Source organism: Carya illinoinensis, chromosome 13 (genome assembly GCF_018687715.1).
Source record: "Carya illinoinensis cultivar Pawnee chromosome 13, C.illinoinensisPawnee_v1, whole genome shotgun sequence".
NCBI lineage: Eukaryota > Viridiplantae > Streptophyta > Magnoliopsida > Fagales > Juglandaceae > Carya > Carya illinoinensis.
In genome coordinates this window covers 9,950,557-9,977,977 of record NC_056764.1, presented here as the reverse complement: position 1 = coordinate 9,977,977, position 27,421 = coordinate 9,950,557, and the positions used below count along the sequence as shown (strand labels likewise).

The following is a 27,421-nucleotide window of genomic DNA, read 5'->3' as shown; positions in this document are numbered from 1 at the left end:
TGTAAGTCTGTCCCGCTTCCTCTAGTTACGGTGTTCAGACTCGCTCTCTTGAGTGCAGGACTCTAGCTAGCCGATTTAGTCAAAAAGCAATCATAAACGTATCGATTTAGTCAAAAGGCAATCATAAACGAATTCATACTTTCTAAAACCATTAACTGGCTAACAAAACTAGTATCAATAACACAAAAACAGACTATAGATTCAAGCTTTCGGACGTCAAAGTAAATCAAAGAGAAATTGACACAATTGTGCATAAGATCATCTGTATAATCATCCTCTTTTGTTTTGAACCCTCGATGGTCAAAGAACACTCCAATCAAGCTTTCGATCCTTTGGCTTCTTGAAGGAGCCTTTACTGTTATTTGGCGATGATTGTTGACTGCCTTGAACATCTTTTGGTAATTTACTCCGGTTTTTTGTGTCATACACTACTTCTAGTTGCTTTCTTTTAAGATCTCCATTAGCCTTGCAATTTGATTTTTCAACGTTTGAGCACCCTGCTCCATCAGCATCTTCCCTGTAAAATGCAAACAGAAGGAAAAATATTAGATGTCCCATCAGTACAAAAGAATATATCAGAAAAAACGTTTTCCTCTGGGAATGCGGGCAAGCACCTAGTTCAGTACAAGTTAAATGCATACCAAATGGATTCTGAACGCACAAGTTAACCCTCCATTACATTCTTCTAGAGGCTGGAACCGCCATTTGAGTCCAAAACCCATTGGCCACATGGTCCTAAAATTTTATATAAAGATCCCCAATATTCTCTTACCCATGTTTAATTTTTCATGTTCAATTCACAAATTTCTCAACTTAAACTAGTCTGTAGGTAAAATAACCAGTACTAGGGGTGTAAATTTTAACCGGTAAACCGGAAAACCGGACCGGACCGGCCCAGACCGGACCGGTTGTGCCGGTTTTGAACCGGTCCGGTCCGGAACCGGTTTCATAAAATGAAAAACCGGCCATTTTTAGACCGGACCGGTACTATTTAATATGTGTATATTTTTTTATTTATTTAATGTTATATGTTATATATTTTATATTATATATAATTTTTTATATATAATATATAATAATATAAATTATAATTATATATAAGATAGTGTTATTTTAATTTATAAAATAAAAGTTTAATCTCAAACATGAAAATTTAATTGATCATATGCTTTAAATATATAATATTATAAATATATATTATTTATTAATAACATTTTATCATAGATTCATAAGAAGTAAGAACCTAAAAAGAAAGAAAATCACTCAAATATTATTACTAAATTTTAATGGCCTAATACACTTAAAACTCTTTATATTTTTTTTGATAAGTACATAAGACATTAGTAGATAAATATAAATTATATATATTAGCATATAATTTATATAAAGCCATACCAAAGCTATACTAATAGCATAAATTTTTTACATAGCACTTTTTTTTTTTTTGCATAGCAGTCTTTTTATATAGTAGTTTTTTTTTTAAGTAGAATTTTTTGACATAGCAGTTTTTTTTTTTTTTTTTTTTTTTTAATAAACAGATTTTTTTTATAATAAATATATATTTTATTAAAACCGGAAAACCGGACCGAACTGGACCGGTAAAACCGGAATACCGGTTTAGGAGGGTAATCGGTGCGTAATCGGTTTTGAAAAATGTAAAACCGGTGCCTACCGGTTCGGTCCTAGATTTTGTCTAAAACCGGACCGAACCGGACCGGTTACACCCCTAACCAGCACCAAGATTTTCCCTGTATCATTGTTTGAAGGTACTGTATTCTGCATGTGAATAAAGATGAGGTAAAAAGAGACATCCTTAATTATTTTCAGACCTACAAACCAGTAAACTTTAAATGTGATTTTACAAAAAAAAACAGACAAAGATAACATGCAGAAAACTAAAATTCCTAAAATACAACAAGCTGAGCATTCTCATGGGGGAAAACCGTCATAAACAAAGTAAAATGTATAAGATGCAGCAAACCGCATATCCCACAATTTCCAACTACATTGCAAACAAAAGCTATTATTTTGTATTGAAAGAAATTTCCCAGTACAAAAGGGTGTCTGATAATTCACTTCACCCAGTCATTCAAATATTTTATCAAAACCAATCAACAATCCCAAATTCGCTCAACAAAGCCTTATGCTCTACTTCTCAATTAAGAACTATTGTGTTCCATCTTAGCTGTGGCTATGCTTTCTATAAATTACTTTTTATTGATAAGTTCAGTTTCTTTTCAGTGTGGCCCTACTACAGAAAATTCGAATATTCATATTCTGGTGTTTAATACACAACCTCCATGGTAGGCCAATTGCAGCATGCATCGATGACAGTGACATCATTTTTCATGACAATAATCTCTCAAGTTAAAAAATGGGTAGTTTAAAAGCAGCTCAATATATCATCTACAACATGTGTTAGTAACTAGGCATAACTAGGACATGGGATAATTTGGAAAGTCAACCCACCGAAAAGATAGTTCTTCATGTTTACTGTCAAAAGAAGTGGCAGACACTGTGTTTTCAGCTGCTTCAGTCAGTTTCTACCATGACAAGGCATTGCATGAGGAGAACAGAAGCCCAAGGGAATTACAGTAGGTGAATAATCACTGGAAAATTTTTCAGGTCACTTGACCCTTATACTCACATCAATAGAAGGATTAAAACTTTGAAATGACATGCGGCCTTTAATTGCGCCTGGATGAGGATCACCTTCCATTATAACCACACTGCAAGTATGCAGACAGCCATCCATGAAAAACAAGTCAAAACATGGACAAAAGTATGTCAGAAAGGTTCACACCAATTCTACTATACACAGAAATATAATATTGAACAACATCAAGATGATATTTGTACAATATGAAGCTGTTCAAATGCACAATAGGCACCTACTTTACTGATACTATTGTACATGTTACCGATAAATTATTTTCTGTTTTATCCATTTAAAAAAACATCTTTTGTGTAACAATCTCCAACCATTTCTTAACAGTAATCTGATCTCTCTTTTCTGAAACATGAGATGGTTACTAGATACACATCGCCATATATGTTAGCAGTGCTGTAATATATGTGCAAGATGATTTCAAGAATATCACTGTAAAATTCACTTTAAAAGGCTTTCAAGGGAGATCATATTAGACCAACATCAAGGAACCAATTCCTATTGTCATTCTACACCAGCCACAAAGAGTGCAACCAATGTAGCACATGTGAACTTTACTTCAAGAACCACCAAGGGTGGTGGCACGTCCTCGGGTCACTACCATGTGGTTTGACATGTGCTAGGTCTTGGGTTCGAATCCAAATATGCATTCACCTTAGACTATGGGTATTAGCCACCTAAGGATTCACTAAATTCCCTAGCAAGGCTAGAGTCTAAGCTAGGGCTCAAACTCGACTCAAGGAAGCACCTACAATTTCCTACCATCTAGGCCTCTCTTATCCAGTTCCAGCAGGTAGGGTGGTACTATAGTCACGCCCAAGTAGGGAAGCCACCTTCGGCTGTCCCCTCCTACCCTTTTTATTTAGAAAAACAAGAACTATACTTCAAAAGGCTACAATTGGTTCTAATGCTGATAAGTACATTTGTGCAACAAATTCCAGATGGTGAAGTGGGACGAGATCTTTGTGGATCATTTATTGTTACATTGCGAGGTGTCAAGAACTTTTTGGGATGAGATCTTTAGAAGAATTGATGTTCCTTGGGTTATGCCCCTAGGGTGGTCGATCTACTTGCTTGTTGGAAGGACATTCATGGCTGTTCTCAGGTGGGGGCAGTTTGGAGGATGGTACCGTTGTGCATTTTGTGGCGTATTTGGTCAGAAAGGAATGCACGGTGCTTCGAAGATAGGGATCGCACCATGGCGGAGCTTCAGAACTTTTTCTTACACACATTATTACTTTGGTTCTCAGCTATTGTGCTTCATGGAACCAATGTTCATGACTTCTTATCCTTTATCTAGAATGTTTTTTAGGCGTTTCTTCTGTATACTCCCTCTGTACATAGGCTCTGCCTATTTTCATTCTCTTCAATAAAATTTGATTATTACTTATCCAAAAATAAAAAAAAAATCCAGATGTTGAAGTAAATACATACACCAGCGTTGTTGTCTAATTATATACAAGAGAATTTCTTGTTGGCAAATAACTACCAAGTGTCTTTTCGTGGCAAAAACTGGGGATTGATAAATGAGAACATGCTCATTTTTACCTGTTTCCCCATTCTCCTGCTTGATGGCTAAGTTAGTGACATACCATTATAATTTTATCGACAAAATAGCCATAGCAAACTCTTGAGAACTACTGGTGATGGTGATGGAATGCATGGACGCTCATGGTGTGTAACTAACAACAAAAGGATAAAACAGCTGATGCTGAACTGACATAAGCTAAAACTGCAAAGAAGATTTAACTGAAAATCAATGCTCTCTCAAACCCATTAGGATGTAAAGATTATCCAATATTCCATCCACACTGATATGCTGGTTTGTTAATGGTAGCGGAGCATAAAGTTGATTCACATCTTTTGTATGGCCTTCCACAACTCATCCTAGATTAATTCTCCAATCTCACAATCTAACATGTCTCAGCCCACAACATATCCTGTGGAAAAGCTCAACTTGTACCCTACGATGTGGTCAAGAATTATGGCTCCATTGATAGAATCATCCCTCCTCCCTCACCAACTACTTCTCCTGTCTCTCTTCTTTTTCAACTTATAATCCAGAATGCTTATTTTGGGTCCAGCAAGACCAAATCATATTAGCATTCTAACTACCTCCTGTTCCAAAAACATCTTAGCTCAAGTTGCTAGGCCTTGTTTGGTTTGGTAGATAAGCATCTCATCTCATATAATATTTACAACTTTCCCAAATTCTCAAACAAAATATAATAAATAATTCAAAATTTTCAAATCTCAAAACAAAATAATATTAAAAAATTATATTCGAATAATATTTTATTTAACTTTCAACTTTCATCTCATCTCATCTCATCTATGTAACCAAACCAGGCCTTAATCTCAACACCTACCGTGAGGTCTAGATGACATTGGAGAAAATGTTCTCCTCCAGCTCTCAAGCTCAAGCCATGCACATCCTAAATAAAAAGGGTAAAAAACCTAACCTGCTGACCACTTCCAAAAGGTGAAAAACCATATTGTTAAACCCTCTGCAATTGGTCCACCTTTTCATATTTTGAAACAATTTCCTACCTTTAGCTGGTTTAAGTTCTAATTTTAATTCCTTAGTAACATCAATAATTGCCCGGGTGGATCCAATCTCATTAGAGGACCTATCTAGTTATTTATTATAACTCATGAAATGAGACTTTGAGTAGCACAATGTTACAAACGCTTTTGCATCTATTCAGCAAATATGGCAACACAACAATCCCAACTATGGTCATGGTTCTTGAGAAAAGGGTGGCCATCACAACTCCGGAAATTTTTCCTGTGTTGCTTCTCAAGCAGGTGGACACTCCCGAGGAAAGAAAAAAGGTCATGGTGGCTCTACATCTACTCCATCGTTCTACCCACTAGTGGATCTGTCAAGCCACAATGTTTTTTTTCATAGGTAAAAAATTATATTATATTAATATGAATAGGTATAGCCCAAGTACACTGAGGGTATACAAGAGATGACACCTAATAGTATGAAGAAATAGAAATAAGAAAATCTTGAAAATCGAGGCCATTGAAATCTATAGCTTTGGCCCAAAGAAACAGAGTTCTAACAGACAATAATTTAATCTCTTCCAATAAATGCCCCGTCTTCGAATGTCTGGTCATTTCATTCCTGCCAAATGCACCATAGAATACAAATAGGAATCATCTCCCACACAACTGTGATTTGTGGAATACCGCCAAGGTTTGACCAACATGCCAAACGTTTGACCACTGTAGCAGGCATAACTCAGACTAGCTCTACCTGTTTGAATACATCAACCCATAATGCTCTAGCAATCTCACCCCAGTCTCACCACTTTGTTTACACATGCATACAGCACCATTCTACCACTATCACCCCAGTTTCAGTGTTTCCAATCCACAATTTAAATGGCATTGGTGGATGTTGGCTTTAACTCTCTGCTCATTTGGATAAGTTTTCTCTTTATCAGATGTTGATCAATAATTGCTTCATTAGCAGTACACAAAACAAAGATCCTAAAGAACAGCATTAAGAGGAGCAGCTTGACACATAAAATGACATTGACCTCTGGCTTTAGGGTTAAATATATCTTTATTGCATCTAATACAAATTGTGAAGGCCCTGGAGTCGTTATACAAAGGGCTTCCAACTTGAAGCAAATGATTCTTTCCTTCTAAGAGTAAATTACAAAATAATAAATAAATAAATCACACTCCAAAGAGATAGCTTATACACAGGAGCCAAAAGTTGCTCGAATATCAGTCTTCAGATTAACCACTCGATATCAAGCAACCGTCAAATTAACCACGTAATATTATATTTTTTTTATAAGTAACCACGTAATATTACACAGCCAATAAATCAAGTAGTCAATCAATAATTCTACTTTTACAATCATGCTAAGGTATGCCGGAGAGCAGTCGCATATTAACTTAAAAAACTTGGAAACTACCCATGGAATACAATTTCAAGAAACGAAATAACTCTACAACTTTGTAGACTTCATAGTAATTGAAAGGGAAAATATGAACAAAAGAAAAATTACCACTTTCGATTAATGGTACTAGGAGAACAGAAATTCCCATCAGATTTGAACTCTTCCTCTTTCTTCTTATTTTCCTCTCTTGAAGCCGCCCTTTGCATGAACTATTCAAAAGAAGAGAATAGCCCCGTAAGATCGCGCAAGCTTACGGGCTCGATATTTGTGGCAAATATGCCAAAAATTACGTAATTACGGGCTCGATATTTGTGGCAAATATGCCAAAAATTACATAATTACGGTAGAAGTTCAAGAAAAGCCCAGTTCAAATCTCCAACGAATATATCTAGATTTTGCACACAGAAGCCAGCATTAACTATAAATAATGGAAATAAGAGAGAGTTTGCATTTTTTGTGTCACCTTCAGGTTCCTCAGAGTGCTAGAAAGTTCCCGCTTGGCCATTTAAGCGTCCGGGTTTCAACCACAAAAACTCAAAGAAAAACTTTAACCAACCTCTCTCTCCGTCTATCTCTCTCGGCGCAAGAAACATTATGCAACGGAGGGAAGCCAAGGAATCCCCCGGAACGAAGTACTATTAGGCTATATTGGGTCTAGTTTAGGCCCACTTGGACCCAACTCGAAACTAGACATTAATTCACGAGTGTGCACTACATGTGGCCCACAGTTAGCTTATTTCACCTCTAATTGGCGCAACCGAAGATTTAAACTAATGCCTCTAATGGGCTTGATGAAAACGTAGCACTCGGCCCGACCTTAACTTTAATGGGCCAATCAATAGACACTGGTGGCCCAATCGTTCTAGACAGTCCTCTTTTTCTATAAAAAGCCAGAGGCACCTTTTCAAACCACCACCGGATTTCACTGCAGTCAGCCTGCATTGGTGAGCCTGCAATTTGGCAAAACCTTCCAATACCTCAATTGTCCATCACAATCTCAAAGGTTCTAAGCAGTTTTTTTTTTTTCCTTTTTCTGATCTAAACCCCAACTTTGTTTTCTTATATATTGAAACAATCGGATATAATCAGCTTTTACTTCTGTATGCGACACTTTCGATTTCTTTTCTGGGTTTTCTGTATTCACTTTTAATCTTAATTTTTTTTTCGTGGGTAAGTTTTCCTTTTTGTATGGGATTAGGCTGGCAATGGAATGGATGTTATATGGTTGATGGGATCTTCATCACGAGCTTAAACTTTTGTGTCTTTTATTAGTTTTGGTTCGGATTGGTTATTATTTAAATTGGGTTTTGTGTTTGTCATTGTCTAATTCTTTTGGTTTTTTTGGGATTTTTCAGGCTCAAGGAAGTATTATAGTGGCTTGGGAACTTCTCAGGCCCAGTAATGATGGTATCTAAATTACCCATGCTTGTATTCTTTGTGATTTATGTTTGCTGGATTGATCTATTGAAGAAAGAGAAGGAAAAAAAAGAACATGGTGGAATCCGAAATGGATTGAGAATTGGATTTTTATTTTATTCATTGTATATTGGTCAATCCAACCGAGTAGCATTAATGCAGACAAAGGAAAAGAAAATAGTAACCCTTTGCATATGTCTTGTGGAATAAGTAAGATTTCAGCTTTGGGATGGTTTTGGTAATAGCAACAGTTGGTAGGTGGCAATTGATTGGCTTATATATCTTCTCTCCCTAACTTTTCGATTTTATATGTTACTTCTAGCTCAGGTTTTGATTTCAAATCTGATCAGTTGTTCTGATGTTAAAGGCTTTCCAAGACGTCCGTAGTTCAACCTTTCAACAGAGTTATCGTTGTTACCCTGTCTCTTTCATTGATAAGGTTTGAGAATTACCTCTTGACAAAGTTTATTTACTTTTATATAAGAGATTCCGTTGTTCAAGCAGGAAATGGTAGAATCATCGTTGTTGGACTTGAACCAAATAGACGACATTATATTCCAATTATAGAATCTGTTGAAATAGGTAATTTGATTTGTAAGCTAGCCAACTTGCATTGTTCACCGTGTAATATTTATAATAAGACATACAACAGAAGAAAATACCGGTTTGTATACATAATTAGTTTGAGAATTGTGATATTAGTTGGTGCAGATACTCTTTTGTCAGTCCCTTGATTGTTTCTAAGTTTCTGATTCCAGACTTCTTATTTTCTGAATTTTTGCAGTCACATCTGGAAAAGGGTGATAAAAGTACGTCTACTGCTTGCCAATTTTGTGACGATATCCCTAGTCTATATATATATATATATATATATACACACACTCAAAGTTGTGGTAGTTCTTAAGGCTTAAAAATTACTAATGGGATTTCTTTTCGCTTCCAGTAATTATGCCTCCCTCAGCTCTTGATCGCCTAGGTAAGTGAAAAAACTATTTCAAACCTTGCCTTCTAGTTCTTTCTATTTCCTTCTGCTGATGCAAGCTGGGTTTGCCTTTAAGGGAGTCTGCCTTTTATTCAGGAAACGTCAACATTTGATTTTTTTTCCTCCAGCATCTTTACACATAGAATACCCTATGTTATTTGAGCTTAGCAATCTTTCTGCTGGACGAGTTACTCATTGTGGAGTCCTAGAATTTGTTGCTGATGAAGGACTGATATATTTACCATACTGGGTATGTCTTCTAGCTCTTTTATTCTTTGAAAAAAAGTGCCGTGGTTCTCCTTGGGATTTGCTTCTTACTGCGACCTTTTCTTTTTATATTTGTTTAGATGATGGAAAACATGCTTCTGCAAGAGGGACAGATAGTGCAAGTGAAGAATGCCAGCCTAGCAAAGGGAACATATGTGAAGCTGCAGCCACACACCAAGGACTTCTTAGATATCTCCAACCCCAAAGCAATGTTAGTTGATTAATTTCCACTTTCATCTGTGCCTTAGCAATGGCCTTGATCTCTACACTCACATATGCACACTAGCACATACATTTATATCTTGGTGATCTTATCCTTATGTTCATTTGCAGCTTGGAAACTTCTTTGAGGAGCTACTCTTGTTTGACCACTGGTGATACTATCATGGTTGCTTATAACAATAAGAAGTATTACATTGATATAGTCGAAACAAAACCCTCTTCTGCAGTCAGTATTATTGAAACGGACTGTGAGGTTGACTTTGCCCCTCCTCTTGATTATAAAGAACCTGAAAAGCCGGCACCAACAGCTTCGTTGAAAAAGACACGCCTAGATGGTTCTTTGCCTCCTTTTCTCCCTTTTTTGACATTTGCACACAAGGTTTGATCAGCATTTACTCATTCTTTTTAATGCAATGTCAGATCAAGAAGAGCCAGCCAGAAAGATACCCAAGTTCAGCCCATTCACTGGTTTTGGCAGACGTTTGGATGGGAAACCCTCAACCCAACCAGTTGCACCAGCTTCTTCTCCCAAGCCTAAGCAACATCAACCGGAGGCTCACAATGGAACCGAGGATTCTAAGTCATCTAAGCCTGCCTCACAACAACCTGCTGGAAAGCTTGTGTTTGGTTCAAATGTCAACCAACCACAAAAAGCAGCACCAAAAGTATGCCTTTTGTCTCATATCATCTGTTGCTTATTTGTTGTGAAACTGGGGCTAAACCTGATCTCTTTCATTTTGACTTCTTTAATGTCAGGTTGCCCCAGAGAACAACAGTCAAGAGCAGCCTCAAAAGGTGGAAGAGCCAAAGTTTCAAGCATTCACAGGGAAAAAGTATTCGCTGAAAGGCTAATCGTAATGAAGCTTTTCCACACTTGTCACAACAGATAGGGGATGAAATCTGGCCAGTTTGGAAATGGAATATCCTAAATTCCTAACCCAGTAGGTCTCCTGCATTTGCTTCTTTTCATGACTCGTGTTCGTTCATATGAACAAAAAATTATTGCTCTGGAGTTGAGATGGACCATGACGATTCAAATATTATGTGCATACTGTATAGAAAGACTAGAGATTATTTTATATTAAGCATTTATTGATTTTGACTAATTGAATGTCTTTAACATGGTGAGGATTCTTTACTTTCTCTAATACACAAACCAAAGCTGACAATACATACGACGCGTTACTAGTAATTGTTTCAGCTTCAAAATGTCACACATGATTTCCACGGTAAGGACGGAGCCTATTGAAAATAACATTGTAATAAAATCTGGTCAACCAAGAGGCTCCAACGTCACCCTGTTTCAAACCAAGACCAAGCAAATCACTCAAAGGCGCCAACCTTCCAAAGCAGGCAGAGCACCAACCAAACAGCTCTCCAACGGCACAACGTTTCCTAAACAAGATTTATGAACTTTGCGCCGAAACTTCCACTTGTTTCTTTCCTTCTCTTGTATAAATGTATAATTGTATATATGGGCAGCACGTAAAAGACTGTTTTTTCAAGCAGAGTAATAAAATCATAATACCTTCAGTTCTTTAGTTTCTTTAGAGAATGCAATTTACAACACATTTGTCGCTTGAATTTGTTCAAGAAGAATTTTCCCATCCAAGCATCTTCGTTAGTAAGTTTGCAACTAAAACACCCATGGGCAAGGGCCATAGCTGCCTGATTGACCTGCTTGTGGATATTACTTATAATATTGCTAATCCCAGTGCAAATCTTTGAACTGGAACGCATTCTGCTAATGGATATGAATTTGAGGAGAATGTGAGGATTAGGAAAGGACCCTGTAATTGGAACTATGCCCAGTTATCCCAAATCATTCGGTTTCCATATATTCTCGTTGTGACTGTAGAATTGATAGATAAGTATTAATCAATAAGAAGTGTTAGGTTCAGGAATAGATTTAACAAACATAAGTTTATAAAATGACGCGGCTAGATGTAATGTTTATTTTTTTTTTCCGATTCATTAGGGAAGGGAGGGTCGAACTCATGATTTCCACTTTAGAGATGTTGGTCTTTCGGCTTTCCACTTTAGAGATGTTGGTCTTTCGGCTTTCCACTTTAGAGATGTGGATCTTGTGCCATCAGGCCAGGGGCCGTTGGCCCTAGATGCAATGTCAGATCTACATATATACTCTATTCGCTACAATTTTATCACAGAAAAAAAAAAAAGAATAATGATACAATCTACACAGTCAAACTATAAATTGTTTTACACTTGAACACTCTAACCTATAAAAAAAGACAAACTATTAACTCAAACTTAAGTATCACTCTCTAAAAATTGACAAACTATTAACTCAAACTTAAGTATCACTCTCGTTTAACACATACCATAGATGGAGAAAACATTCATAAAACAGGGGTCATGACACAATTTTAACAACTGAATCTTAACGCGCATATATATATTACCACCTTTTGATAATTTGAGTTTGTAATAAAATTGAAGTGTCGTCATTACCAATTTTATCAATAAAATTAAAGTGTCGTCCTAATATATTACCAATTTTATCAATAAAATTGAAGTGTCGTCCTAATGTGTTAGTCTCGATACAAGATGGCACGAATATAACATCCTGCAGTCGGGGCGCAAACTGGTTTTTTTTTTCCCATCTTACCATATTGAAATGTATTTGCCAAGTAAAGTCAGATTGTCTAGAGTAACATGGTTTGGGGATGGAGATTTATAAAATGAAAGACATGTTAAAGATAGTCCACTACCAGACCAAGAAGTGTTACAGCAACCAAAAGTAACCGAGATAAATGTGTAGTTGGAATTTCGTTATTACAATGGCAAACTTGCTTTGGAAAGGGCTGTAACATAAACGAGTACATTATAATAATAATAATAAAAAAAAAAAGGGTACCAACTTGATAGAGTTCAATCTTATTAAACGTCCCTAGATGGAAATTGCCCAACCTTATTGCAAGGACATACAAGCTAAGCCTGCACAGATGTCTCAATTGCAACCTTTCCAGAATAGCTAACGCTCTCAGACTTCTCTTCAGCTTCCCAGAGCTCTGGCAATGCTTCTCTAATGTTATGTATGCTCTCCAGTGCATAATCCACGCCTTGAGTGCGATGAGAAGTGCCCACCTACAGCCATTTAATAAAATTAGATTAGAATCATATTACATGCACAAGCACTGTCACAATAATCCCGATGGAGGAACTTACCAACACAGTGTGAAGGCCCACGCGTTTCCCAGCTTGTATATTACGAAGGCTATCATCAAAAAATAACTGCGAAACCAAGAAATTATAATGTCAATAAATAATAAAAAATGCCCGAACAAAATATGCAGCAGAGTTATAGATTATGGTGAGAGAAAAATGGTGAAAATCATTATCATGCAGACTGCTTTTGGTCAGAAAGTTTTTTTTTTTTTTTTTTATCTGCAAGCAAGATTTTATTGATCACAAGAATAGGTAAAAGCCCAAGTATAAGGACATATACGGAAAGTATTAATGCTTCATAATAATTACTTTATCAGATAACCACTTATGGCCAGAAAGATGCCAAAAAAAGAAGAAAAAAGGGCTAATGCAGATTCAATCTGGCACCACCATTGTCCACGAAAGTGGATTAATATTCTTACTGTTCTTTGAGGGTCGATGTTGGCCATCTTGAAAACTTCATCATATGCCTGTTCAAATGGTTTGCAGACAACTGGGGTCTTTGGAAGTTCCAAACTAGCATTAGGATGGCTAATATACTCATTAATGTCAAAAGCTTCTGTGCTTGAAATGCTACTTAGTCTTGGGTCTCCATCCTTGTCATCGGTTTCAACAGGAAACCCCTTTTTGTGGGTTGGATTTAGAGTTTCAAAGGATACGATCCCTTCAAAGCAGTCCTCCAATCCAAGCCTGCTAAGCGCTCTAACAGTATGGGCCTTGTCTGAATTCGTAAAAATCTATACAAAAAGACCATACATACATCAACATGAGGAGAGAGCGTCGGCGCTAGCCACTCTCTAAACAACCCAACCCCGGATCCTATTTAAAGGAGCACACTGTATGTTTTTTTTTTCTTTTTTCTTTTTTTTTCTTTTTTTTGATAAGTACTCTGTATGTATATAATGAGAGGAAGAAACTTACAACTTTCCGAATAGGAAGGCTAAGCAAAAGACCCCTCAGAACAGGGTCAGGTTTTAGCAGAGGGTAGGGCAATCTCCCATGAACATAACTGTAAAATAGGAAGCATGAGATGAAAAGATTAAGTGTTTTAGATGAAAATACAGCTTGTGAAAACCAGGAGTTCGTACCTATGGAAATCATCATATTCAAAGTTGTAGCCAATAGCCTGAAGAGAAGAAAGATCATCATAGTGGATTCGTTATCAAACTGCTCTAAATCGTATATATATTCTCAGAAACAAGTTGTGAAAAAGAATACCAGATCATACCTTGAGACCAGCCAGTGTTGTTCCATAATCCTTGTACAACGCAAGACATAATTGGGGAACCTTATTCTCCTCTATGCCAAGTTTTTGAAGCATGTATTCTATGATAGGCCATTTGGAGGGGTTATGAACATATGATTTTCATTATTTATTTTAAAAATCATTTATCTGTTTTCTAAATTAACCCAACATTAGATAGAAATGATAGAATGAGTTAAAAATTACTTCTTTGAAAAAATAAAGGTCATGCATTACCTTGGATATTCTTGGTGATTTGTGCTGACAAACCAGAGCTAATAGGATAAAGAGTGTCATCCAGATCTGAAATTAGATATATCTAGTTGTTATGATTTCCAATATGGTAAGTTTCAGAACCAAAAGGAAGTTGTAAATCAAGGCTTACCGAATAGAAGACACTCGTATTTTGGCTTCAAAGCTTGTTCGTGCCGATCCTCATTTTCCATTCTGTTCTAGAAGGCTTCAAATTTAAAAATTCGCATAAGCATTAATGTAGGAACTAAACCAAATAATGTTAACTGAAGCACGAACTTTGTATCTTAACTCCATTTACATTACCTAAATAAAATTATTCTGAAAATAAGAAAAAGATAGAAATAGTTTATAATAAAAAGAGCCATTGCTCGAAGAAAAAAAAAAAAAAAAAAGCAGTAAGAGGAAACTCAACAATTTGTGTGTGTGTGTGTGTGTGTGTTGAAGAAGAGGAAGAAGACGTAGATTTCAAAATTCACACAACTCAAAAATGCAAGATTGGGCTTGTATATTTATTAAAAAGAAACCATAGACTCGACATTGACTAGAGTAATCAGATCCACATGAAAAGAAGAATTTGAACCGATGTTCTAACATCGAACGGAGAAGAATGACATCTCAAATTCGGAAAACTAAACAACACCCTCTTCCAAAACAACATCTAAAATGCTCAGAAACTCCAAGCATCAACAGCCCAAAACCTAAAAAGCATTGTTATATAAAACAAGACATGGGAGGTTCGAATCATAAAAAAAACGCCTAGTATTCACCCATCTACTTGATCAGGAGAGAAAACTGCACGTATGAACGGAAAGGAAATAAGCACTGATAAATAAAATATCAACCAAAATCACTAGCCAGATTAACTCATCAAACAGACATCAGATCGCAGTTCAAACTACTAGGCATTTAACCCTCACATTACTGGAAAAGGCTACGAAAATAAGTGAAACGGATTCTTTTGAAAAGAAAAAAGGAAAAAAAAAAAAAAAAAAACAGGAAAGCAAGAATTTACCAGATCAAAAGTGGCCGACAGATGAGAGAGAGAGAAAGAGAGGAGAGGAGAGGAAGAAGGTAGTAGAGTCGATGGATTTAAATAAGAAGCCATAGAAAGCGTTGGGGGAAAAGTAGAAGCGACAGCTTTTTGACCAAGTATTACGTGGACCTATTATAGTATGACAGGTCACATTCGGACGTGAGTTGTTGGCGTGTCATTTCTCATATTTGATTTCCAATATATGTTTTCCGCATAAATTGGAGACCGTACGGGGAACACGGTTGGCAACTAGGCCACGCCCCCCACAGCCTGAGGCAACGCGGCAAGAAAACGGAATAGCCTTCAAATTTGATTTTTTTTCTTGTAATTAAAATCAACAATAACGTTTTAATTAATATTATTTCAAATTCTCGTTTAGAATAAGAGAAGAATAAATAGTTTTAAATAAAAATTAAATAAAATATTATTATTATTTTGATATTTAAAATAATTAAATTAAAATTTTAAAAATTTATAATAATAAAATAAGATGGAATTAAACCATTTTTCAATCGAGACCGTTTGTAATGTTAAGATTTCTTCTTCTTTTCTTTCTCCCGATTGTTCAAATTGAAATATAAAATGCTTCTAGTGCTTCATGTTTTTCAACTTTTAAATTAAAAGTCAAACTTGAATTCACACCAACAGTTGGGCTAGACTCAGTACATATCTAGAACTGCCATAGGATGAGATTTCCTGGTTGATTCATTTGGTCAAGACTAATGCATTTCCACTTCTTACACATCTACGTGGAATATAATATTTTGAGGAGTCACAAAGAAATCTTATAGAATTAAATATATAAATTAAGATGACTTGACATGATACATTAGGTTATAAAAGAAATTATTTTTTATATTATAAAATAAATATAATATATGATATGAAATTATACAAATTTATTGATAAGTCAATGATGAGTATGACTCTGATTTTTCATCAAGACGATTAACATGATTTCTTTACCGAAGTAATTAATTAAAAAATTAAGAGACCACGTGGTGATTACATTCAAAGATACAGATACAGCTATATATATTATATGCAGAAATTAATATTTCTTAAACAGATATACTACTTTATTCCGATATTATCCTCACAAACTATATATATATATGATTTCAAATGCTAGCTAGGCTTTTACACGTGTCTCGATTGTAATGTTTCTTGGATAAACGATGCTTCCTGACTCTTCATGATCAATGGCTTCCCAGAGCACAGGCAATGCTTCTTTAATATTGTGCAAGCTTTCTAAAGCATAATCTACACCATCTACTCGATTAGATGCTCCCACCTATATACATACATATATTACATTCGACATAGTGATCAGAATAATTTAATTAGCAGCCAAAATTGGAATTCGGTTAACATTCAGATGTAGAAGTAATGGCTTACCAGAACGGTGTCAAGGCCCATAAGTTTCCCAGTTTGTATGTTTCGGATACTGTCATCGAAGAAGAGCTGAAAATGGAAGAAAGGCATGCGAGAAGATATGCATCAATATTACAATGAAACATATTCTTTATGGATAATATCTTTTAGGAAAACTACACTCTGCAATCCTCAAATTATGGAGATTTTACATTTTACGTCCAAAATTATCAAAACTATAGGAAGTTGGTACGTACGTACTCTGCAAGCATGTCAAGGAAAATACTTACAATAAATGATGTCTTCTGTCTATTTATTTGGGTTCTTTTATCAATCCTTTCTTTGATGATCAATACCTTTTATAATTTAAAATACAGAGCGTTTGATTTCTTACTGTTCTTTGAGGATTGATGTTGGCTTTATTGAATGCAAGTTCAAATGCATTTTTGAATGGTTTGCAGATGATTGGAGTCTTCGGAAGCTCCGACTCAGCATTCTTGGATTGATCAGAAGGAACGTCAATGATATTATGGCATTCATTGATCTTCTCGTTGGTGGTCGGGTTCAGAGTCTCGAAGGATACAATCACGTCGAAACAGTCATCCAATCCAAGCTTGCTGAGAGCTTTGGTGACATGGGCCTTATTCGCATTTGAGAAAATCTACACATTTGAACAATCCCAAACAATTTTCACAGGAAATTAAGCTCAATTCATGCTAATCTATCTCAAGTTTTTTCTTCATTGTATCGGCCAGAAAGAAAGCCAAGTACTTACAACTTTCCGAATATGCAAGCTAAGCAACAAATTCCTCAGAACAGGGTCAGGTTTTAGTATTTCATAGGGTAATCTCCCATGAACAAAACTGCAAAATGGGAATCATGGGAAAAGTCTGAGATTAAATTAACACAGAAGTAAAAAGGAAAGGTGGAAATTTCCAAGTTGGTACCTATGATAGTCATCATAATCGAAGTTGTAACCAATTGCCTGGAAAGGGAATATAATCAATATATAGAATAATGCAACTGTTTGAGAACATTTTCTCCTTTTTGAAAAGAGGAGAATAAGATCACTATAGATATATACCTTTAGACCCGCCAGTGTTGTTCCATAATTCTTGTACAGTACATGATTCATCTCAGGGACTTGCTTTTCCTCTACGCCAAGTTTCTGGACCATGTAATCTGTAGATGGTAATTTAAAGAACAGGGTGCAGTGTAATGTAAGAATATGATTAAAGATAAAGATAAATAATTTGCAAACGCAACAGGAATTAGAGAATATTAATGAACGCATTCAGTAATAACCTTCAATATTCTTGGTGCATGCTTCCGATAAACCAGAACTCAGGGGATAAAGAGTGTCGTCAAGATCTGCAAGCAACGCATTAATATTTACCCGTTAATTGAGTGAGGTTTGTATGGCCCAGATTATTCACTCGGGAAAAAATATATATATATATCATGAGGGTTCAAAAGGGTCCAAGCAAGAAAGCTTACCAAAGAGAAGACACTCGTACTTTGCCATTAGGGCCTGCTGGTACTGGTCCTTATGTTCCATGCCAATCTATAAATTAACTAAGAAAATCCAGTGTCAGTGATCATTTAAGGAAACCAACATAAAACATTAAATAAAATGAGAGGAGAGAATACATGAAGTATGATATATTTTGGAGAAGAGGGATGGTACCGACAGAGATCAGAGAGAGAGAGAGAGAGAGATGCAAAGATTGAGTGAGGAAGGAGATTGGACAAAGAAGAAAGGTGGAGATATTGGGTTTATATCGAGAAGATCTTTGTGCAAAATGGAAACCAAGAGGAAAGTCAGATATTCTTCCTCGTTGGTTCTAACCTCTCTAGAAGCAGTCTCCCAAACCCCACTCAACACCCAAGGGAAGTCTTTTTTTTTATTCCTTTTATTTTTTAATATAAAGAATTACTCATCGACCTTTTTGACTCTCTTCATAATCGAAGCATATAATATTGAAATAGATAATCACAGCCAATAATGGAGGTCAGTGTCACTGTCACACCGGCCACCACTTTAATATATTCGTACATGTTTTTCGAATACGACATATTTTGTGTCCATATATTGGGAACAGAAATGAGATTCAGATGTCTCGTAATTTTTTTAGAAAACAGTTGAATAAATATAAAATTGATATGAAAAATTTTAATTTTTTAATAATAGATATTTTTTAAATAATTACATAATATTTATATATTCTACAATTATATTTAATATTATTTTTTTAAAAATTAATTCTTAATAAAAATCATAAAGAATTTGTTTTGTGTATATTCTATATGAGCTTATCCAGCAGCCTGCAATTTGAAATTGACTTATATTTGAACGTAAATATATAGAAATATGTGTTTGAATATATTAAAAAGTTGGATACTAACTTTTTTTTTTATTTTTTACTTTTAATATTTTTTAATATTTAAAAAAAAAAAAAAAAAAAAAAGACCAGCGGTCAAATATAGGACGCATACAAACTTTTTCCTATATTAAATAATTTAAGATAAATTAAATTTTTTATATTTCTTTTTTATAAAAAGTGAAAATATATTGAGTTCTATTAATAATTAGTTGGTATAGTTTCAACTAATCTCTCAAAATCAAAAGCAACTAGCTGACGATTCAAATTTTTAAATTTCAAAGGCTAACTACCTCTTACACGATAATGGGTCGGTCGATTTGCCCAGCGATGGTGCGGATTGAATTGACATTAGTAGGCTCAAATCAAATACTCAAAACTTGTTTGCTCAACTAATTCAAGGTCAATAAAACATCGGAGGCTTGTTTTTTTCTTTTCTTTTTTCTTTTTTTTCTTTTTTTTTGATTTTTTTGACCAAAACGGTCTGTTTAGTTCTCAAATACAACACAAAAGACCAAGCTGTTCAACAAGAATGTGACGGGTATGAAAATCATAATATTACAAAGCTTCAAAACTCGTAGTGACCAAGAAAAAATGATCAGATAAACCATGGGTTTAAATAGCTCACAATGACAAGAAATCTCTGATCCAAAAGTCATATTTTGAAGCAAATCTGAAACACAAATCAACGGAAACATTAGCAGAAATTATGTACAATTACAGACAACTTTCCCAATAATCAAAGAGAAGACTACCTGAGCTTCTAGGGTTGAAGAACCATCCTCAGATCCATTAACAGGCATTTCCAGTCCTCTGATCTCCATCTTTAATAATAATAATAATAATAATAATAATAATAATAATAAAGTAATTCTACAAATTATATATACTCTTATCATATTCTCATCTTACTATATAAAATGTGGTACTCTCATCACCTTTAGATCATTCTTTATTTTTTTAAAGAAAAAATGTAAAGATTAAAGGACAATGTCACCTTAATATAGTGGGATGATGGTATAGTCTATAGAATTGTCCTAAAAAACATCATAGAGAGAATTCAAATTCATAGCATATGCCAAAGTTAATTTAACACAAGAAACGTCGTAATTTTTTTTTTTTTTTTCAATCCAGTAATATATACTCGAGTTTGTGGAAGGGAGGTAGCATATATTGGGAATACAGAACATGGTTTACTTGGCAAAGTTTCTGCATCGATCATTCCTCCACTTCAAGAACTCCATGTGCACCATGCACAAAAACTTGTGAATTAATAGAATTCTTTTGAGGTTTTTCTAATGCTTTTTTTTTTTCTTTTTTCTTTTTTTTTTCTTTTTTTCAGTTGCGTAAGAACCCGAAATGAAATCACAACAAAACTTGGATCCTTAACCTTAAGCCCTTAATACAGTTTAGACCACAGGATTAGAAAAACCTCACCTCAGTCCACCGGCCCTCACCAAAACATTTCATGGCAGCTAGAAGTGCAGAGCAGCAAGCTAGAATTTTCATTCAAAAATAGAACCTGCCATACCATCTGCTAGCTGAACTAGAAAAATCATTCAAAGGTATTTATAACACACCCCCAAGGGTTGAATGAACAATCTCACTTCAAGGGTGAGAAATCTCCAGAAAAAATAGAGAGGAAGAAGAAGGATAAGCTGGAAATAAGAATTCTATTATTTTTCTGCATTCCTACCTATCTATCGCGTTCTAACCACTACAAATACTGACCTCTACTAACTAATGGGCCCTAGGCCTACTTAACAAGACTGTAAAAGTAAAGACAGTTTCATCAAGGCTAATAACATTAAATGGGCCATAGCCTAACTCAAAAATCTTGTACATGACATTGGGATCACAATTGCAACAACTAAAGCTAAGAGCACTGTCGAGTTGTTGCACGGCAGGCTTGGTCACATGAGTCAAAAAGGGATGAAGATACTTCTATAGAAAGGAAAGCTATCAGAGCTGAAATTAGTTGATCTGGAAATATGTGAGAGTTGTATTTTGGGGATGCAGAAAATGATTAGTTTCTTGAAGAGTGGTAGAGCACTGAGGTCAAGAAAAGATAAAATTTGTGCACATGGATTTGTGAGGGCCTTCTCCAGTCTCATCTCTTAGATGTTTTCGATACTATGTTACCTTCATTGACGACCACAACAAAAAGGCATGGGTCTATTTCTTGAAATTGAAATATGGTGTGTTTGAAATATTCAAGAAATGGAAAGTCTTGGTCCAGACCAGATATTTTCAATGCAGTGGGAGTTATAAGCAGGTATATGAGTAACCCAAGAAAGAAGCATTGGGAGGTAGTAAAGTAGATTTTGAGGTGCTTGAGGGGTTCCTCATATGTGTCTTTGTTTTACTGGAGCAGGTATGAAACTACAGGGTCATGTTGATGCTAACTTAGCTATTGGCACTGTGTGGTACTGTCGTGATAACCAGAAGAGTACCACAGATTTTATATGCACTTTGGGTGGTACTACTATGTCTTGGAATTCAAACTTGTAGAAGACTGTTGTGTTGTCTACCACGGAAGCTGAGTATGTCATTGTATTAGAAGCCTAAAAGAAAATTATTTGGTTATAGAGTTTTTAAGAGGAGTTGGGTAAAAAAAAGAGAAGGGTACTCTTTACGGTGACAATTGGAGCGTCATATTCCTTGCAAGAATCATCTATTTCATTTCAAGACTAAACATATTCTCATCATAATAAAATTTGTATTCAATCTCTTCTTGATGATGGCCAGTTGATACTTAAGAAAATCTGTGGAAGTAAAAACCCTGCAGATATGTTGACTAAGAGTGTTACATTTGAGAAATTGAAGTTGTGCAAAACTTAATTAGTTGGTCTTCTAGCTTAAAGATAGAAGCTATGAGCAGAGTGGAGGGTTTCAGTTTTAGAGATAGGCGTTAATACATTAATTGTACCAATATCCAAGTGGAAGAATTGTTAAATTTGTGGAGCCTGATTTGTGACTTGAGAGGAGATAAGCCGAAAATTTGCTCAACTTTCGTTCAAGCAAACTTCGGATAAAAAATTCGCTCAATGCTCACTTATTAGTTGGCTTGAGCGAGGCTTAAGCAGAGAGTTCACTCAATAATCACTTGAGTGAATAACCCGATAATTAAATTTGCTAGGATTTCCACCTCATAACCTATAAATATATATATACACTTTGTGAACAATACGACTGTCATATCATTGTATTTTTGCCCCACAATATATTTTAAATTTTCTTAAAAGAATAAAATCTTTTGCAACTCCGTGAACGTAGGCGCATATCGAACTACATAAATTTGTATCATGTGTGACTAATTTTTGTTTTTATTTTACTTTTCTCTTCTCACTTTTCATAACAAAGCTAACGTGCAAAAACATGGTTTTCCTTTTTTTTTTTTTAAACAGCCGAAGTCATATGTACAAGAGTGACTCCTTCCTTTTCTGCAAAAAAACATGGTTTAACTCGTACAAACATGCCTTCAAAGTGAACTTCATATGGGCAGTTGTCACTAAATACAAGCCCCCCCATGTGGCACTCACAGAAGCCCTTCGTTCAGGATTGCAGATTCCCTCCACAACCACCACTCCGGCCCACCATGTCTAGACCACCAAAAATTAATTAAACAAACCAATAAATAATAAGTTGACAATTCAATAACACAAAAAATTAAATAAATCTAAAAGAAGAGGAAGCCTTATGTTGGAACAAGATGATTAAGGCAAGCAGCAGCCGAATCCAAAAAAGATCACTATTTTGATCTCAAAGACAAAAGGAGTGATATAATGGTAAATACCATTTTTTTCTAGAAAAAGGACGGTACCCAATTTTATTCATAAACCTCGCGTATGATCCTAACAAACACTTTGAATTAACATTACTAAAAACAATTACCACAACTGGTCAAGTCGACTTCAGAGAGGAAGTAATGTTTGGAGTGATGAATAGTGAGCCTTCATACCTACATACACTCCCGCAGTTTGAAGTTGAGAAACCATGCCCCATGATCCCTGAAAAGAAAACTGCAATGCTGTGAAGTAGCTAAGATGTTCCAATTTGGAAAATCAAAAGAAATAGAAAAAAGGACCATGGAGCTTATCAAATTGCAGCATTGCAGTTTTCTTAAAACCTGTCCCATCCAACTCAGTCGGCTTATCAATTTACAAATTATGACTATTAACTATCAAACAGTGCTAAGTTGCTAACAATAACAGGTGGAATGCACGATCAAAAGCTTTTCTCTATTCTAAACTCATCTCAAGTTTAGAACATCAATATACATGCAGAAAGCATTAGAACTCGGATAAAGAGACTAAAATAATTTCCCTTCCATCCATAGAACTCGGATAAAGAGACTAAAATAATTTCCCTTCCATCCAGCTCCAACCGACAATACATTCCTCTCCAGCCAGCAATGTCTTTTCTTACAGAGCATAATATTGATATTCAGCCAGCAAAGTTAAGTATTTTACATCATAATCATGGCTACAAAATCAAAAAAGAGCTAGAGTCAATTTTCTTTTAGAGAATCGCATAAGCCATAGAAAAATGAACCAGCAAACAGATAGCAACCAAAAGACAGCCATCTCTCACACCCTAGCCATCTCCAAGCTTTCTTTTCACAGCACCAAGAATTACCCCTTCCCTCACCTGTAAAAGGAACCAACAAGCGCTGTCCAAATTAAAACAACAGCCCCATTAAATGGAACTGATAATTATCTAATTTCTGACAAGTTTTCAGCAACCAACAGTTATATGACAGATTACCTCAGTAGAGCCAACCTTCAATCAATCGTCATCGTGTAAAATGTTCCTTAAAGATATCTCTACAATAAGAATAACTGAAAATTTAGCATATAACAATAATACCAATATTTATCGTCAAGTAAAAGTTAACTTATAATGAGATGACCTGATTCTAGCTTATAGCTTTCAGCATCTACCATTACATCTCGAGTGTCATAACCAATGGGTGGAGCCTCTTTTAGCCAATTTTGTGCACATATAATAGCCTCAACTGTTGTTGGAGATAATGAACTCCGAAAATGATCCAACACCTGACCATTAGTGCTCAAACTCGACTCAGAGTCAATAGTAGAAATGGGAACAGCCAACACAAGTTTTGCTATTTGGGCAAGGATTGGATATTTTGTTGACTTCAACTTCCACCAATTTAAAATATCAAAATTCTCATTTGGTGCTTCAATATCATCTGTCAAATACTGATCCAACTCTGACTTGCACCCTACATTATTTTGTGATGTTCGAATCTTGTAGTACCTACTCATGAAATTCAAGAATCCCTGCTTGCTAGAATTAATTGATATTGAGGAACTTTGAGGCTCAGCACCACTTAACTCAACCCCACATATATCGCCACCAAATTTAGTGTATTGATCATATAGCCGGTCAATGACTCTCCTTAGCTTTGCTACAAGTTCAGTTGCCTGTTCAATGCCAACAACTTCTGTGAACCAAAACTCTAAAGCATCCAACTTGTATCTAGGGTCAAGCACAGCGGCTACAAACAACATTAAGTTAACTTTCTCAAAATCCACCCAATATTTTTCAAAATTCGCCTTAAATCTTTCAGCCATGCTCTGCAAGAGATTATCACTACTTTCACAAAGTGCTTGCAAATGTTGATGAACCACAGAAAGTTCATGAAAATATAAATGAGAATTAGCATGCAAAGAACCAGAAATACGCAATGCTACATCATAAAATATCTTTAAAAACTTCACAGTGACACGAACATTATCCCAATCATTACAATCAGGAGGACCCAAGCCTGGTCTCCCTTGCTCATCCCCACTCAAGTGATGGACAAACTGTCCATCACTTTCTTGCAAAAGTTCAAAGGCACTTTGACACTTTTCTGCCACATCCAACATCATAGAAGTTGAGTTCCACCTATTTGGAACATCAAGGCAAAGACCCTTACTCTGAATTTTTTGCATCTCCACACAAGACTTAAACTTATCAAACCTTGAAGGGGTAGACTTCACATATGCCACTGCATTTCGAACCTTCACAATTGATTCATTAACATCTTTTACACCTTCAGTCATGATTAGATTCAACGAATGTGCACAACACCTCATGTGAATAAACTCATTGTCTAATATAGTACCCACCTTATATTTGGTTCTCCTCCTTATATAGTCAATAGCAGTATCATTAGAGGTAGTACTATCAACTGTGATGGTAAAGATATTATCAATGCCAAAATCAAGCAAGCATGACTCAATCACCCTTCCAATAGTCACACCTTCATAATTAGGAACTTTGCAAAAGTTCATAATTCTTCTATTTAATTTCCAATCATTACCAATGAAATGGCCGGTTATACAAATATAGTTAAGATTTTGTGTTGAGGTCCACATACTAGTAGTTAGGCAAACCCTTTGACCTGATGTAGTGAACAAATTCCTCAACTTCTCCTTCTCCAGTAGGTAGAGCTTAACACAATCCCGCATCACAGTGAAGCAAGAAGGGATTGGGAACTTAGAATCAATTGTCCTCATAAAGTCCCTAAAACCTTGGCCTTCTACAAACCTAAAAGGTAACCCATCCACTATTATCATCCTAGCAATTGCCGCCCTTATTTTCTTTTCAACACACTTATCAATTGCAAGACTTGCAGTGGTGCTATCTCCATCTTTCTTCAGTTCACAAATCAACTTTGATTTTGATGCAGCCAAGCGACTCTGTCTAGCACGGTAGTGTTTGCAAATTGTTAAATGGTGCAACATGGATGAAGTGCCTTGCTTTTTTGAATGGCATTTGTACGACCTCCCACAATAATTGCAACTAGCTTTAGGGCTATTGGGATCACCATCTTTAGCTCTAGTAAAATGAGCCCATGCTTTTGATTTCAATGGTGGGCGACCATAAGAAGTGCCTCGACTATCAACATCTTCCATTATGGGAGGCATCGGGCTATCAAAATCCGGACTATAATCAGCTGCCGATGTACTTGTACCAGCATTTACCACACCATCACTACATTCCATTGGCTCCATCTGTGACTAAGTTCAAAGGCAATTATCAATTGTTCGATATGAAAATAAAGAATAAAGATATGACAGACTCAAAGGTATGCTATACCTTAGCACAAGAGCCCCTTACTCATGTGCACTTAACTCTATTTTGTGAAAAAAATCTAAACATATAACCAGCTCAAAGCATTAATAGGCATGCTGAAGAATGACATCTCAAGCAAAGACAAACTGAATGGAGTGCCACATTGACATCACAGCAACATTTATATTCGTTCTCATAAGCGTCAAAGCAACAGCACACGATAAATTGAAACATCAAAATTTGATCTGTAAGAAGAGAATGAAAAAAAATGCCATACATGTATTTTGCTATGATCATGCATATCCTGAAACAATGCTATACAAACACCCCCCCCCCCCCTTCTCTCTCTCTCTCTCCCTCTCCCACAGTAAAGGAAGGACTAAATACTAAGTAATAGAAAGATAGAATAACAATCAAAACTCCACATGCTCGTGAACTTGCCAATTCTGTCAAGTAACCTTCATCACAGTATTATCATTGGAATTACATTCCGTGATCTCCTTTTCCGTTTCGCAAAGTATAAATAATCCAAAAAGGAAATAACCAATTCAATATCCCAAACCTTTGTCAAAAACGAAGAAAACTCTCTATACAAAGAATTGAAAACTAAAGAAGAAACTGCATACATAAAAAATCATTCCTAACTCAAACTTTGGTGCCACCACCAGTATCCATACCATGAACACATAAGTCGAAGCTTGAAATGCTACATTTGAAACCGCCATTTCCAAGAAACAGAAGTTTCTTCCGGAACACTTAAGATGCAAACTCAATACAAACAGAGGATTTGGTTCATACAACCAGAAGCAAGAACCATAAAATGTTCCCACGAGCAACCTGTTTGCTTAAACCGAGAAAATGCCGGGGCCAAATCTTAAGAACTATAACCATTCTGGGAGTCCGAGACGCACTAGACTTAGTTTTCAGACTTCTTTCATTATTCCCCGTTTTATTGCTATAATACAGAGCCTACCTACATGAGAGTAACGAAAATACCTTCATTCTGTGAGGGGAACTATTGCGAGTGCATCGGCTGCAACAGTAGCATCAGGACGTAGTGAAAACTGGTCTGTGAACCCAAGCAGCAAAGAACAGTGTCTCTAAAGAGGTCGAGAGCGAGAGTAGAGTCTTCGATCAGTGAAAGCCACCACGGCGTGGAAGAGAGCGAGAAGTAAACCAGAGTCGAGAGAGAGAGAGAGAGATGAAGCGTCAGAAATCTAAAAACCTGTATAATTATATACAATATTCTAAACGGCATCGTTTCTAGTACAATCCGTTTCTCTCTCTCGCCCCCGCGCGGGGTCTTTTTTTTTTTTATTTTCCCGCGCGCTGCGGTTATGTTTATGACTTTAAATGCGAGAATATGGTTTAAGCTTGAAAGG

The 27,421-nt window shown here is 35.8% G+C and overlaps 5 protein-coding genes across 19 annotated transcripts; 1 reads left to right on the top strand and 4 right to left on the bottom strand.

Moving 5' to 3' along the window:
- Window positions 1–105: 105 nt before the first annotated feature.
- Window positions 106–7,217, bottom strand: LOC122292360. Its single transcript, XM_043100680.1, has 5 exons — window positions 7,055–7,217; window positions 6,700–6,800; window positions 2,648–2,729; window positions 2,470–2,543; window positions 106–517 (listed from the first exon to the last, which is right to left on the bottom strand). The coding sequence occupies exons 1-5, from the start codon at window positions 7,094–7,096 to the stop codon at window positions 301–303; spliced, it is 516 nt and encodes a 171-aa protein (XP_042956614.1). The 5' UTR covers window positions 7,097–7,217; the 3' UTR covers window positions 106–300.
- A 272-nt stretch (window positions 7,218–7,489) lies between these two features.
- LOC122292356 (ubiquitin fusion degradation protein 1 homolog) lies at window positions 7,490–10,584 on the top strand. 7 transcript variants are annotated; one of them, XM_043100666.1, is made up of 10 exons: window positions 7,490–7,594; window positions 7,947–7,998; window positions 8,375–8,446; window positions 8,792–8,816; window positions 8,951–8,983; window positions 9,118–9,239; window positions 9,337–9,467; window positions 9,590–9,813; window positions 9,899–10,143; window positions 10,235–10,584. In XM_043100666.1, the coding sequence occupies exons 2-10, from the start codon at window positions 7,993–7,995 to the stop codon at window positions 10,328–10,330; spliced, it is 954 nt and encodes a 317-aa protein (XP_042956600.1). In that variant the 5' UTR covers window positions 7,490–7,594; window positions 7,947–7,992; the 3' UTR covers window positions 10,331–10,584. The 7 variants fall into 7 exon arrangements, with proteins under 7 accessions (XP_042956600.1, XP_042956602.1, XP_042956604.1 ...); XM_043100668.1 differs by having other exon boundaries at window positions 7,493–7,594; window positions 7,947–8,261; XM_043100670.1 differs by having other exon boundaries at window positions 7,493–7,594; window positions 7,947–8,261; window positions 9,086–9,239.
- A 1,588-nt stretch (window positions 10,585–12,172) lies between these two features.
- LOC122292357 lies at window positions 12,173–15,284 on the bottom strand. Its single transcript, XM_043100672.1, has 9 exons — window positions 15,178–15,284; window positions 14,296–14,370; window positions 14,148–14,213; window positions 13,896–13,993; window positions 13,756–13,793; window positions 13,589–13,676; window positions 13,090–13,404; window positions 12,668–12,733; window positions 12,173–12,586 (listed from the first exon to the last, which is right to left on the bottom strand). Exons 2-9 carry the CDS (start codon window positions 14,354–14,356, stop codon window positions 12,431–12,433), a joined length of 888 nt encoding a protein of 295 aa, XP_042956606.1. The 5' UTR covers window positions 14,357–14,370; window positions 15,178–15,284; the 3' UTR covers window positions 12,173–12,430.
- A 919-nt stretch (window positions 15,285–16,203) lies between these two features.
- Window positions 16,204–18,464, bottom strand: LOC122292359 (uncharacterized protein C24B11.05-like). 6 transcript variants are annotated; one of them, XM_043100673.1, is made up of 9 exons: window positions 18,223–18,464; window positions 18,070–18,147; window positions 17,878–17,943; window positions 17,657–17,754; window positions 17,520–17,557; window positions 17,348–17,435; window positions 16,967–17,233; window positions 16,597–16,662; window positions 16,204–16,492 (listed from the first exon to the last, which is right to left on the bottom strand). In XM_043100673.1, exons 2-9 carry the CDS (start codon window positions 18,128–18,130, stop codon window positions 16,331–16,333), a joined length of 846 nt encoding a protein of 281 aa, XP_042956607.1. In that variant the 5' UTR covers window positions 18,131–18,147; window positions 18,223–18,464; the 3' UTR covers window positions 16,204–16,330. The 6 variants fall into 6 exon arrangements, with proteins under 6 accessions (XP_042956607.1, XP_042956609.1, XP_042956610.1 ...); XM_043100675.1 differs by having other exon boundaries at window positions 18,070–18,136; XM_043100676.1 differs by having other exon boundaries at window positions 18,260–18,464.
- Window positions 18,465–22,237: 3,773 nt separating this feature from the next.
- Window positions 22,238–27,413, bottom strand: LOC122291718 (zinc finger BED domain-containing protein RICESLEEPER 2-like). 4 transcript variants are annotated; one of them, XR_006236743.1, is made up of 5 exons: window positions 27,036–27,413; window positions 23,866–25,984; window positions 23,721–23,779; window positions 22,915–22,963; window positions 22,241–22,555 (listed from the first exon to the last, which is right to left on the bottom strand). XR_006236743.1 is itself a non-coding variant. In XM_043099633.1 (4 exons), the coding sequence occupies exons 1-3, from the start codon at window positions 27,039–27,041 to the stop codon at window positions 23,742–23,744; spliced, it is 2,163 nt and encodes a 720-aa protein (XP_042955567.1). In that variant the 5' UTR covers window positions 27,042–27,413; the 3' UTR covers window positions 22,238–22,963; window positions 23,721–23,741. The 4 variants fall into 4 exon arrangements, 3 of the variants coding, with proteins under 3 accessions (XP_042955567.1, XP_042955566.1, XP_042955568.1); XM_043099633.1 differs by having other exon boundaries at window positions 22,238–22,963; XM_043099632.1 differs by lacking the exons at window positions 22,241–22,555; window positions 22,915–22,963 and adding an exon at window positions 23,174–23,603.
- Window positions 27,414–27,421: the final 8 nt, after the last annotated feature.

Coding starts and splice junctions, on each gene's coding strand:
- LOC122292360 (XM_043100680.1), bottom strand. CDS start 7,096: ATGGCCAAGCGGGAACTTTCTAGCACTCTGAGGAACCTGAAG. Junction 6,801..7,054: donor GCACTCTGAGGAACCTGAAG/GTGACACAAAAA, acceptor TCTTTTGAATAG/TTCATGCAAAGGGCGGCTTC. Junction 518..2,469: donor CATGAAGAACTATCTTTTCG/GTGGGTTGACTT, acceptor TGCATTTTACAG/GGAAGATGCTGATGGAGCAG.
- LOC122292356 (XM_043100665.1), top strand. CDS start 8,366: ATGTTAAAGGCTTTCCAAGACGTCCGTAGTTCAACCTTTCAACAGAGT. Junction 8,817..8,950: donor TCTGGAAAAGGGTGATAAAA/GTACGTCTACTG, acceptor TTTCGCTTCCAG/TAATTATGCCTCCCTCAGCT. Junction 9,468..9,589: donor ATCTCCAACCCCAAAGCAAT/GTTAGTTGATTA, acceptor GTTCATTTGCAG/CTTGGAAACTTCTTTGAGGA.
- LOC122292357 (XM_043100672.1), bottom strand. CDS start 14,356: ATGGAAAATGAGGATCGGCACGAACAAGCTTTGAAGCCAAAATACGAG. Junction 14,214..14,295: donor ATACGAGTGTCTTCTATTCG/GTAAGCCTTGAT, acceptor ATCTAATTTCAG/ATCTGGATGACACTCTTTAT. Junction 13,994..14,147: donor AATCACCAAGAATATCCAAG/GTAATGCATGAC, acceptor GGCCTATCATAG/AATACATGCTTCAAAAACTT.
- LOC122292359 (XM_043100673.1), bottom strand. CDS start 18,130: ATGGAACATAAGGACCAGTACCAGCAGGCCCTAATGGCAAAGTACGAG. Junction 17,944..18,069: donor GTACGAGTGTCTTCTCTTTG/GTAAGCTTTCTT, acceptor CGTTGCTTGCAG/ATCTTGACGACACTCTTTAT. Junction 17,436..17,519: donor GATTATGATGACTATCATAG/GTACCAACTTGG, acceptor CCCATTTTGCAG/TTTTGTTCATGGGAGATTAC.
- LOC122291718 (XM_043099633.1), bottom strand. Junction 23,780..23,865: donor AAGCTATAAGCTAGAATCAG/GTCATCTCATTA, acceptor TTCTTATTGTAG/AGATATCTTTAAGGAACATT.